The sequence below is a fragment of the Aedes aegypti genome, chromosome 2 (assembly GCF_002204515.2).
Source record: "Aedes aegypti strain LVP_AGWG chromosome 2, AaegL5.0 Primary Assembly, whole genome shotgun sequence".
In the NCBI taxonomy this organism is placed as follows: domain Eukaryota; kingdom Metazoa; phylum Arthropoda; class Insecta; order Diptera; family Culicidae; genus Aedes; species Aedes aegypti.
In genome coordinates this window covers 215,037,295-215,050,281 of record NC_035108.1, presented here as the reverse complement: position 1 = coordinate 215,050,281, position 12,987 = coordinate 215,037,295, and the positions used below count along the sequence as shown (strand labels likewise).

The 12,987-nt window shown below is 40.5% G+C and overlaps 2 protein-coding genes across 14 annotated transcripts in view; one reads left to right on the top strand and one right to left on the bottom strand.

Annotated features, from left to right (window-relative positions):
- The window catches only part of LOC5570867 (G protein alpha o subunit), a 312,336-nt gene that overhangs the window by 197,579 nt on the left and 101,770 nt on the right, over positions 1-12,987 (top strand). The window lies entirely within an intron of this gene.
- LOC5570872 (probable cytochrome P450 49a1) overlaps positions 1-12,987 on the bottom strand; it is a 75,989-nt gene that overhangs the window by 46,269 nt on the left and 16,733 nt on the right. The window contains exon 2 of the mRNA XM_001659328.3: positions 6,721-6,947. Coding sequence (XP_001659378.1) covers positions 6,721-6,925 — 205 coding nt within the window. The 5' untranslated portion in view covers positions 6,926-6,947. The remainder of the gene's footprint in view (positions 1-6,720; positions 6,948-12,987) is intronic.

Genomic DNA, 12,987 nt, shown 5'->3' with positions numbered 1-12,987 from the left:
AGGGCGATGGGATGTGTTTAACAAAAGATTGCGATAAACCATGAGAGGGAAGAAGAAATTAAAAGGATAAACAAGTGGTATCATTTTGGTAGGTTACTGAAATAAAAGCAGGCATATCCTCGATCTGATAGCCAACACGACTACAAAGCTAAGCCATGCTGAAGATATCTTGATTCGATCCCTTGATAGTCCACGATCTTTTTGTAATGGAAATTTCTTTGACTTCTATGGGCAATAAATGTCAACTTTCCTGTCACACGAGATACAAATGCTGAGAGCTTTCTTTGCCAAAGATACCATTTTTATACAAATATACGTGTGACAGGAATACTAACACTTTATGTCAATATAAGTTGAATCACCCCTTTACTATTTTGTTATCGTGTCCAACATATGGCTGTATCCTTTTCGTACAAAGTCGTGGACGCTGCTTCAACAAGGTATTTCTTTGACGGAATCCGTGTCTTTTAAAGACATTTTATTAATAGATTTTTTTTGCCTTTCCAAGGAAATCCGAACACTTTGTGCAATTTTTCGAAATATTGACCAAAGAACTTCAATCGATATTTTTTGAGGAATTCCCATAGGTATGCAATCTTTGAATACTCCCAGAATACACCCAGATACATTAGAGCTTTATCAGAAAATCTGCAAAAGTTATTTTGGTAAATTAATTAACTAATAACTCGTGGTAAAGATGGATAAATTATGGGTGAAATAATGAAAAAAATACACGGGCTCAGATTACAATCCAGGACGCTTCTATGCTAGACGAGCGCTTTATCAGCTAAGCTACCGAGCCATTTGGTGACCCAATAACTTAGATGGTTACATGTTTCGAATTCAAATCTCCACAGATTCTTTTCATAACCCATATCCATCCATCTACACACGCGCGCAGAACGAGTGCGATTTATTTAGTGTTGAAACTTTTTGCTGCCCATAAATGCATAACAATCTCACGCGAGTTTTCGTCAATTTTTAGTTAATTATGGGAAACGTGATTAAATTTCATGCACTTTTATGGTATTATAAGAATATATTGCGTTTGTTCTATAAATCACGTAAATATTACTAAAGGACCTATGTGCAAATGAGAGATTCTCTCCTCTCTCGCTCTCTTTCGATTATTACAGTGGAATACTAAAGCTTTTGGGAAGTTTTTCACCATAGATCGAAAGACAATTAACTTGACTAGCGTTCCATACAAAAAACGCAACAGAAGAGGTAAATGTGACTCAGTTATGGATTAAAAAGAAAGTAAACAAAGAGAGCCTCTCAATGTTAGATAGGTCCTTTAGAAACGTTGCGCGAGAAATGTTGAAAACAACATCGAACTTGGTTTGACCCACGTTACTAATAAACGCATGTCAGTCTCGCGACATGTGTGATAAGGACTTGTGATAAATTGTGTTGATAAGGAAAATATACTTATTCACAATTGTTGCCGTAACCCAGAGTGTTCAGAAAAAATCTCCGACACACTTTGACGGACAAACCGTTCGATTCAGCCAGATGAAATACGAAGCTTTTGGATTTCCTTGAATCGTCTTCCTCGTACTTGTAGCGACGCCGTCTTTGAACATCCACTTTTCCCACGCTCTGGCAAATTTAGCTGGTTTGCTCTCGTGAACCAATGCCCATGGCACCGTGTTAAGATGAATTCGATCTTTCTTCGAGCCCTTCTGTTTTTGTTCTCTTGCGTTTTTTTTTTTTTTTGGCGAATTCATCAACGGCCGTATAACTTCGGTCTGGATCCATTTCATCAGTCCTCGTCGCTACCCAATGCTACTTCTTCTGTGGAAACTAAACCCTGCCGTCGCCAGCAGCATTACTGCTATGCAATTTTGTGAATTCTTATTTAACTTCAAAACAACTAAATGTAGATTTATTGTTTTCAAATTCAAATTACAGTCACCTCTCCACATCTTGATATAGAAGGGACCATCGAGATAGGGAGAGATCGAGACAAAGAACAAATTTTTGATGAATACTAGATTGAAAAACACTCCGTTGCCAAGAAAGTAATACACAAACAGACGTCATGTTGCGCTTCTAATTTGTATTGAATCCCAAAACTTTGGTCTAGTAACCTTCGATATTGTTCATCTCGACATACGGAGAGAAAATTGAGAACGAAAAATCAACAGAAACGCATCGAGATATGGAGATATCGAGATAAGGAGGATATCGAGATATGGAGAGTGAAAATGTATGCAGACTGAAGGGACTTATGAAATTATCGACATATGGAGAGATATCGAGATGTAGAACATCGAGATGTGGAGAGTCGACTGTACTTCCCTTTCTCAGGTGTTGCTTGAAGTCCTATTCTCAAAAAAGCGGTCAAATATAAAATACGAACTTTTAGCATTTCTACAAAGATTGTTGAAAAACCTCATTATCAAACAGAATCCACAAGACTTTTACTTAGATGCAATCATTCATAAGGTTTATGCAAAATGTATTTACCACAAGTTTCGGATTGTTTCAAACTATTACTTTCAACCCTTTCTAGTGTTTTCGCCCCCAAATTTATGTTCGTTTATTTTCGCCCCCTTGGGCCTTAAAAACATCCTGAGGGAGGCGAGCACTTTGGGACTGCTGATTTGAACCGATAATTTGAAATAATTTCAATTGACGCCTCTCTTACAGATTTGGTCTTTTAACATTTTGAAGTCCTAGGGTTACTTACTTTACTTTTGCTGGCTCTACGTCCTTCAAGACATGACCTGCGCCACAGTGTTACGCCAATTAACTCGGTCCAGGGCTGTTAACCTCCAGTTTCTCGATCCACTTCCAAGATCCTGCTCCACTTGGTCAAACCACCTAGCTCGTTGCGCTCCCCCTCGTCTTGTACAGGCCAGATTTGAGGTGAACACCATTTTTGCGGGATTGTTGTCCGGCATTCTCACAACGTGTCCCGCCCATCGTACCCTTCCAGCTTTGGCGACCTTCTGGATACTGGGTTCACTGTAGAGTTGCGCAAGCTCGAGGTTCATTCTTCTCCTCCATACGCCGTTCTCACATACTCCGCCGAAGATCGTCCTAAGCACACGTCGTTCAAAAACTCCTAGCGCTTGCAGGTCTTCTTCGAGCATTGTCTACGCCCGTAGAGGACTACCGGTCTTATCAGCGTCTTGTACATGGTACACTTAGTACGGAAGTGAAGTTTACCAGACCGCAAGGTCTTGTGGAATCCGTAGTAAGCACGACTTCCGGCAATGATACGTCTTCGAATTTCTCTGCTGCAGTTGTTATCCGACGTTATCAATGATCCGAGGTAGACAAATTCGTCCACCACCTCGAACTCATCCCCGTCGATCCAGTGATTGGCGTTTTTAAACTTTCATAGAATACGTTGAAGAATTTTTAGAAGCTTATCAAATATGTCTTTGAATTCACAAAAAAAAACACATGCGAGAAATCCTTAAGGATTCATTCGAGAAATACTTGGGAAACCCCTTTGAGCGCTGCTTAGGCAAATTCTAGAGCTATTTCTACAATCAATGGTGGGGGAATCAATCCAAGAGAATCCTTGGAGGAATTGTATAAAATATTTATATGATTCAACAGTCATGTGCAATAAGAAACTTAAGGTTAATTCTAACCTCCAGAACTTTTCTAACCTAGAGTGACCCTAGCCGATAACTAAACCCGTTACACAACCGTGAAATTGATTAAATTCGCCTTAAATACTGTTGGTGAAAGATGAGTGTAGATACACTTTATAATATTACGATTCATGCAAACATTTTTATTAATAATACAGAACGGAAAGGTGTCAAAAATGATCGTTTCCGAGTACAATTTATTGAAATAAATGTTGAATTGAATTTGAGTTTGCAAAATCGATAAACAAAATACCGACAAACCCCATTCTCCTCACCCCCTAATTTTGGTGGATAATCTGGATATACCCTTGCCTGCTATTGATATCAGTTGAAAATTTCTTTCACATCAGTCCCAACGCTAGTATTGGGAAAACATTCGGAGGCCCAAATTATACGAATGACACCAATCAATTTGGAGGAAACATAATACGCGTATTTATAAAACCATAAAAGCACTTCGCATCATAAAGTACCGTGCCCCGATAACTCAGCACCGTAAATAATCGGTCGTAATAATGTCTCTGTAATTGAAATTTATCATGACTTGCAAACGCACGCCTGAAGAACAGACTGTTTTCAGCAAAAAACGGTTGCAAGCCAATAATTAAGATTGATTTCATTTGGTCCCGCTGCTCACCCAATAATGTTGGCACCTCATATGGGGCGGCGTGGAACCCAAGTGGCCTTAAGATTCGCGCTGTGGTGTAAATGTTATTGCTTTTTAAAACTCACATTAACAATTTCCCTCCAACTACTGGTGACACTTCATAAACATTTTGGGACCAAACGAAAATTTAAACCTATTCTTGTCGACAGATTTCCCTCTCGTTGCATGAATTGTCTGCGTTTGTGACCCGGATAATTGAGACGTATGCAATGCCATTTTTGGTACGTTTTGCATCTCACGTGACGCATTTGGACGCAGGACAACGAATAATTTATTGGGTGCGGTTGCAATGAATTTCGGTTACATAAGGTTTGATTTCTTTCAACACAGGGGGTCAGTACAACTTTTCCCTTTCCTTGGTCTTATCCTGCCATGGGAAGAGTAATCTTTTTGTGACCCACACATAAGAGTTATTGTGTGTCACAAGTCATACGTGTAGCGGTTTATTTCCCAATTACAAACCATGTTGAGCTGCTTAACTTCATAAATTTTCTGTACGGATGCAGTAAATACCATCCATCGATAGATGTACAGAAGCAAACGGTGGCGGCTAGCCGGTAAGCAATTACCTTCAACGCTTTGCTTGATTTCGAGCCATGCTTACAAAGTCGGTCAACTGTACAGAAAATGCAAAGTCATTGCTACGATGTCATCAAACTACAATTATGTGAGAAACGACCTTTGTAGCAGCACACAGTGAAAGATATAATGTTTCAAAGTATATCATAGATACAAGAAATATGATCTGTGCTCGGTTACCACATTGACCAGCCCACGATCGATGTGTTCTGAACTTACAACTGCTTAAAGAACTGGGTTTATTGTACATCGCAGGAGCGTGATAAGTGAAGGAACTGTTTACGTGACCGAAGGAACTGTTGACGTGACTGTCAGCTGGTTTACTTTCCGACGAACTGTATTTCGACAGATCATTTCAAACGCATATGCACTCACAGAAAGAAAAATCCATGTAAATTTTAGCGTTAAATCATGCACATAAAGGGAATGCCAGATCTGTCGTAAATTTACATTACACATCGTGTAAAATTACATCAACATCATGTAAATTTGTGCGAATTGTCGTGTAATTAGTTAGAGTCCATGTTGGATTACGCGATGTGTGGCGGAAATGTACACGATGTTGATGTAATTTTACACGATGTGTAATGTAAATTGACGACAAATCTGGCATTCCACTTATGTGCATCATTTTACGCTGAAATTTACATGGATTTTTCTTTCTGTGCTCGATTTTCAATTTATGAGTGGATACAGACATTTTATACCTTTATTGGTCTGTTTTACTTTTAATGTCTTCAATGTGATTTTTAAAGTAAATAAAAAATTTTTTAGCTTTCATGAGTACTAGATATTATTCTTCATCAGACCAATTTATTGGAATCGCTCTCATCGTAACAACATGTCTTTTGGAAGGTTTCAAAAATAGAGCTTTTGGTTTATTAAGGGCATGTGTAAAGTTTATCAAGCATAAAAAAAATGTGTGTGGAGAAAATACCAAAACATTTTTGCAATCTACTACAAATGGTACACAGGCTTCGTTCTTTGGCAAAAAGGTCTGTGTCATCAGCAAACAATTATTTTTCGGCATTCCTTAGCCGAGCGGTTAGAGTCCGGTACAAAGCAAAGCCATGTCGAAGGTGTCTGGGTTCGATTCCCGGTTGGTCCAGGGTCTTTTCGTTATGGAAATTTCCATGACTACCCTGCGCAAAAATTATCATCGTACCTGCCACACGATATACGAATGCGAAAATGGCAACTTTGGCAAAGAAAGCTTTTAATAATTGTGGAAGTGCTCATTGAAGTGCAAGTTGAGAAGTAGGCTCTGTCCCAGTGAGGACGTAATGCCAAGAAGAAGGAGAGTTTGCGTCAAAACACGGCTGTCTCTTTCTTTGCTATTTAGAAGGGAACCTTCCCCTAATGGAGTTCAAGATCTCCTGCCTAAATCCTCCAAATTCGGAACATCTGACCACGATCTGATCTCTTTGTTTCCTCACTTGAATTAAAGAGCCTGGGCTAGAGGCTGATACGATGTGATGTTCGAAAAATTTATCCAAAGCATCGAACTAATTGCTCATTTCGATGTAACTATGAACATAAACCATTTCACCCTTTAAATAAAGCGCGCATTGCGGAAAAACGTCATTTCTTCCATTTTTACCACGACAGTTTAAAACCCACTTTTTTGGAAGGAAGTTGTAAATTTAGAGATTCTCTCTTCCGTTTGTGACCTAGTGAGAGGTTTTTTTACCTAAGACATAGGTCCAAACAATGATGGAATAGGGATTAATAGGTATAAAAAGTAGCCTTGAGAAGTACTTTTTAATTTCTTTTAGTAATTTTAGAAACGCAAGCACGAAACACCCAAATTTGGCACTCTGCTGCAATTTACTTCTGCTCGGGCAGTCCTCAACTACTTACCAATCAAGGGAGCAAAGCGCCAGCTGTTCCCAATCAGGGGTAGTTCCTTTGGTCCCGGCACATCCGAGTACGGTTTCACATGGCCCCGATAGTCGGCCAACGGAGGTGGATCGATTGTGGCGGCGGCTTCGTTTGGTAGCACATTGATTGCAGATGAAAATGCCGATCTCTTGAGTAAAGAGTTTGCTATTCTTTGTCCTACCATGATGCTGGGGAATTAATTTTGCCTGTGGATAATGGGGAGATTCAAAAATACAACTTCATTAGAAAGCGAGACTGATGGCACAATACCTATATAAGAGTTTTTCTATTTATCCACGACAATTCTTATTAGGAAGCTAACGTCCGGTTAGTAACCGATGAGATGCTGAAACTGGATTTCGATGAACGGTAGGTAACACGTGGCTAACGAAAGAAGCGACTCCATTGACTTGGTCCCCACTAATATATTCGATTGGAACAGGTTTTCAAATATCAAATGTATTAATAAAGGGTGTTTCTTTCAAATCAACTGCCCATGTAAGAAAATTTTGTCTTAGACTCAGACAGAACAAGACAATATGACTCAAATATTTTGGTAATTGTGATGGTCAATAAATAAATACTATTCAGTTACAACCAATATTCAGCACACTAATTAGACACCATGAGTATGGATTTTTCCACACTTATCACATAGTCAGAATATTTGACAAATCAATGTTTGCAGACTTGGTTACGAGACCTTCTAGAGTAGGGTGATAATTTTTCGGAACGATTGTCAGATGAGATACAAAACTGCGTAAATCCAGTTGATTCCAGCACCCCAATCGACAAACTGTTGCAAATTAAGGCAAAAATATCCAACCGGAACAGTAGAAGATAAGCCATGATTTAATTGGCCTTGCGCGTTGCTAATATGTTGTTCACGAAAGAACCCGTTCTAATCAACATTCCGCTGTGATGAAAACAGCTGGCATTTTTATGAATGAAGTAAGTGGATGGAAGCCGATCAATAGTCTAAAATAAAGTCCTTTTCATCGTCTGTCAAAAAAGTTTTAAATTCATTAAATAATCAACTAATTCTTTAGCACAATCCTTATTTTAATAAATAGTTCAACAAATTATTCTCAATTCTTAATCTAAAATTAAAAACTTAAGTCTTAAACTGTTTCAGTTACTGTCATAAGCTGACTACATACGCGATACGAAAACCTCTACTGATGGCTATTACCACTAGTATAGAAGTAAATCATTGCTAACATTTAGGATGTTCCTCTTTCAGCTCTAACTGTTTCTTGAACATAAGAGCTAAGTATTTGTATATCGATGATGATTAGACCGGCCCTTAAACAAAAAAGTTGCTAAACTTAACGGGGCACCCCCTAGATATGAGCCTTAGGGTAAGAAAAACGCTCTCTCAAAATTTCAACTCAATTGGTTGCTCCACCAGCTGGCGCAATCTATATGAAGTTTGTATGGAATATTCGTCTCGAATATATTGAAAATTGATCCTATGTCACTGTTTCGTTCCGTATACTAATTGTTCGCGTTCAAATAAGCCCAGAATGACAAATACACTAGTTGATACCCTAATAAACATAATTGCAGAAGGTTGTATCTGGATTTAATCTCATTTTCATTACTTTTTCAGTTGTTAAAAGTTAGGCTTAGATCAGCACTCCCGTACAGTCACTTATATGCATGCGACATGTGCCTCAGCTCGCCCAGCGTCATAGGTGGCTATGATGCGCTTAGCGGTTACCTTCAAGCTATGTTGAAGAAATACAAGCAGTATTGCATGATATACTTCAGATGGTTAAAACACCAACTTTATTAATTTTGATCATGGTACAATCTTCTACAATATTCTTCACTATTATATCAAGTAGTGTTTTTGACATTCTGGGTCCAATTGAACGCGATCATCAATTTTCCTGAACCAAACAGTAGATGATGTGCTGTTGCTCATATGTTTGAGCTGAAAATCCCATATTAACTTCAATTCAAATGCGCCAGCTCATGGAACGACCAAATGAGCTGAAGTTTTCAGAAAGTCTTCCTCTAACCAAAAGAAATAAGCCTGGGGGGTGCCCCGTGGAATCATACAACTTTATTTTTCTCCCATACTGAGCTGGGCCAGTCTAATGATGATTTATTCTTCTTTATGAATAAACTTAATAAATAGTAGTTCATTTTTGTTTTCGATGTCGGCCACACGGCATTCGGCCAAATGACCCGGAACCGTTTTGCATCATATTTGAACAAAATGTAAACAAACTGCAATTTTGGTATTGTATCTACTGTTCTACAGTTTCGTACAGCTTGATTTGTTACACTCGAATCTACCAGCAGAAGATTTAACGAGATTTTCGACTGATATCTGTAGTTTTGAACCTTGAAAGCCTTCTTCCAAACTCTTAAACAAATATCGGATCCAAGACTTCATGTCACAATTTTCAACGAATTTTACTAGCGTGTGTTGAATCACTACTAAGAAGCTCAAATTTCTTAAAATATTCAACATAACTTCCATAGATTATGTTAAGTATGCACCTTAAGTATTATTGAAAAAAAAACTTATAGAAACCCAAAAAAATCTGTCAAATGATGGGATGGTTCTCGCGAAAATCTTCATAAAAATCCAGATAATCAATCTTTGAAAAAATGCTGGTAAGAGTTGTTGTCGAAATCTTCCCAACTAGCTGAACTGCATCGAAATATTGCAAAGATGTTTGATGTGCTTCTGACTAGAATCTCAATGGACTCAGTAGAATCCAGAAGATCATAGCATAATTCTTGCACAGCTTAAAAAAGGGTAGGAACAACCAGAGCCGTAGGGTTGTCTAATGGCGCCCTTTGCGAACCTCCATTTGTGCGCTCCATAGACCGAGTCAAAGCTCATTTTCGCTTTTCTTTTGATTGAACAAATTTAACTTGTTCTTTTTGGCATTATGTCCTCACTGGGATAGAGCCTGCTTCTCAGCTTAGTGTTCCTATGAGCACTTCCACAGTTATTAACTGAGAGCTTTCTTTGCCAAAGCTGCCATTTTCGCATTCGTATATCGTGTGGCAGGTACGATTATACTCTATGCCCAGGGAAGTCAAGGAAATTTCCATTATGAAAAGATCCTGGACCGACTGGGAATGGAACCCAGATACCTTCAGCATGGCTGTGCTTTGTAGCCGCGGACTCTAACCACTCGGCTAACGAAGCCCCCCTTGGAAACATCAAATCGCTCTGTAAATTTAATCAATTCTCGAAAACTTATTTATATAGACTCAAGTCAAAAAAGTATACAAACTTACTTTATCGATCCTACGTGTTTCGCAGACAAAATTCTACACGTTTCGCTCTGAACCAACAAGATTTTTCACTTTTAGAACGTTTAATTTACAATTTACAAAACGACGAAAGTAAGATTTTCAACTTTCGCAACCTAACCACTACTTTCGCCGCCCCGCTGTATGGAGAGACAAAGTGACTTAACCACGAATCAAAACAAAACACTACTTGAGTCGATTTTACACTGGTAGAAAAACGTCGCAAGTAACTGAATGAAACGGCTTATCATTTTGTCATAAAATTCTTGTGTGAAACAAAAGGAACTCCATAGTTTTTGAACGCGAGCTCATTGTATGCAAAATTTGAGCAATGTACAAGTCGAAAAAATGTTAAAAAGGTGATTCATTTTAAAACAGTTTTAGAAGGCAGGTCGTGATTGTTCTGAATTAATTTTCTCAAAACCGTATGGAAGTTACTTACGTCGATTTGAAAAAGTAATCGAGAATTGGTCACTAACAGCATGTGTTGAGTGTTGTGAGTTGAATTTTCAGCACAAACGGTTGTCTGGTTCTCTAGATTTATGATCTTGAAAATTCAAAGCTTGGCGTACGGTACCGACGACCGCCCCGGTATGACCTAGGGCGGCTTAAGCAACCGGATGTCGCAGCTGCATACGCGCAGCACCTCGAGGCTGCATTACCGGAAGAGTGTGAGCTGGATGAAGCCCCTCTTGAGGACTGCTGGAGAACAGTGAAAGCAGCCATCAACGATGCAGCTGAGAGCAACGTCGTGTACGTGGGACGGAGTCGACGGAAGGATGGTCGACGAGGAATATAGGCAGATTTTGGAGAAGAAGAACGCAGCGCGGGCGGTCGTGCTGCAGCAGGGGACCCGGCAGAACGTGAAGCTTTATAGACGGAAACGGCAACAGCAGACCCGCCTTTTTCGGGAGAAAAAAGGCCGCCTGGAGGAGACGGAGTGCAAAGAGATGGAACAGCTGTGCCGGTCTCAAGAAACACGCAAGTTCTATCAGAAGCTCAACGCATCCCGCAACGGCTTCGTGCCGCGAGCCGAGATGTGCAGGGATAAATATGGGAGCATTTTCACGGACGAGCGTGAGGTGATCGAAAGGTGGAAGCAGCACTTCGACGAACATCTGAGTGGCGGTGAGAGCACAGACAATGAAGGATGGGACAACGGAGGAAATGCCTTCGTCGGTACTGCGGAGGATGAAAACCAACCAGCCCCCATTCACTAGCTCAAGAACAATAAAGCTGCTGGTAAGGATGGTGTCGGAGCTGAACTCATAAAGATGGGCCCGGAGAGACTTGTCATTTGTTTTCACCGGCTGATAGGCACAATCTAGGAAACAGAACAGCTACCGCAGGAGTAAAAGGAAGGGGTGATATGCCCCATCGACAAGAAAGGCGACAAGTTAGATTGTGAAAACTTTTGAGCGATCACCATTCTAAATGCGGCCTACAAAGTATTATCCCAGATCATCTTCCGTCGTCTGTCATCTATGGTAAGCGAGTTCGTGGGAAGTTATCAAGCCAGCTCCGTTGACGGCCGATCGATAACGGACCAGATCTTTACTGTACGGAAAATCCTCCAAAAAATCGGTCCAAACGCATCACCTTTTCATCGATTTTAAGGCGGCAAACCATAGTATCGACCGCGTAGAGCTATGGAGAACCATAGACAAGAACAGCTTTCCCGGGAGCCTCACTTATAAAAGCGACGATGGAAGTGTACAAAATTGTACGAATGCTCCAGGCGAACATTCCAGTTCGTTTGGATACCGCAGGGGACTACGACAAGGTGATGGACTTTCGTGCCTGTTGTTCAATATTGCGCTAGAAGGTGTTATGCGGAGAGCCGGGCTCACCAGCCGGGGGTACGATTTTTAAGAGATCCAGTCAATTTGTTTGCTTCGCGGATGATATGGACATTGTCGGCCGAACATTTGAAAAGGTGGCAGACCTGTATACCTGCGCGAGGCAGCAAAAAATGGACTGGTGGTGAATGCGACCAAGACAAAGTACATGCTAGCTGGTGGGACCAAGCGCGACAGGGCTCGCCTAGACAGCAGTGATACGATAGACGGGGATACGTTCGAGGTGGTCGACGAGTTCGTCTACCTTGGATCCTTGCTGACGGCTGACAATAACGTTAGCCGTGAAATACGGAGGCGCGTCATCAGTGAAAGTCGGGCCTACTATGGCCTCCACAAGAAGCTGCGGTCAAAAAAGATTGACCCCTGCACCAAATGTATCATGTACAAAACGCTCGTAAGGCCGGGCATGAAACGTGGACGATGCTCGAGATGGACTTGCAAGCACTTGGAGTCTTCGAACGTCGGGTACTTAGGACGATCTTTGGCGGTGTGCAGGAAAACGATGTGTGGCGGCGAAGAATGAACCACGAGCTCGCCCAAATCTACGGCGAACCCAGTATCCAGAAAGTGGCCAAAACTGGAAGGATACGATGGGCAGGGCATGTTGCAAGAATGCCGGACAGCAACTCTACAAAGATGGTGTTCGCGTCGGATGCGGTTGGTACAAGAAGGCTTCGAGCGCAGCGAGCTAGGTGGGCGGATCAAGAGCGTATCAATTTGAAGAGTGTGGGGCAGCACCGAGGACGAAGAGATGCGGCCACAAACCGAGTATTGTGGCGTGAAACTGTTGATTCAGTGTTATCTGTTTAGATGTTAACTAAATAAATGAATGGTCGAATGTCCATGGCGGAATCTGAACTTGGCAAAAATTGAATTTTCGTTGATGTGGACCATCATGCTGTTCAAAATGACCTTTTCAAAAAGTTTACTGATGGAGGAAAGCAAACTGATTGGACGATAGCTAGAAGCTTCTACAGGATTTTTGTCTGGTTTTAAAATTGCTATAACCTTAGCATTTTTCCATTTGTCAGAATAATAAGCCAACTGAAAACATTTGTTAAATATATCAACTAAGATTTTCCAATAATTTGTTTACTATTTGTTT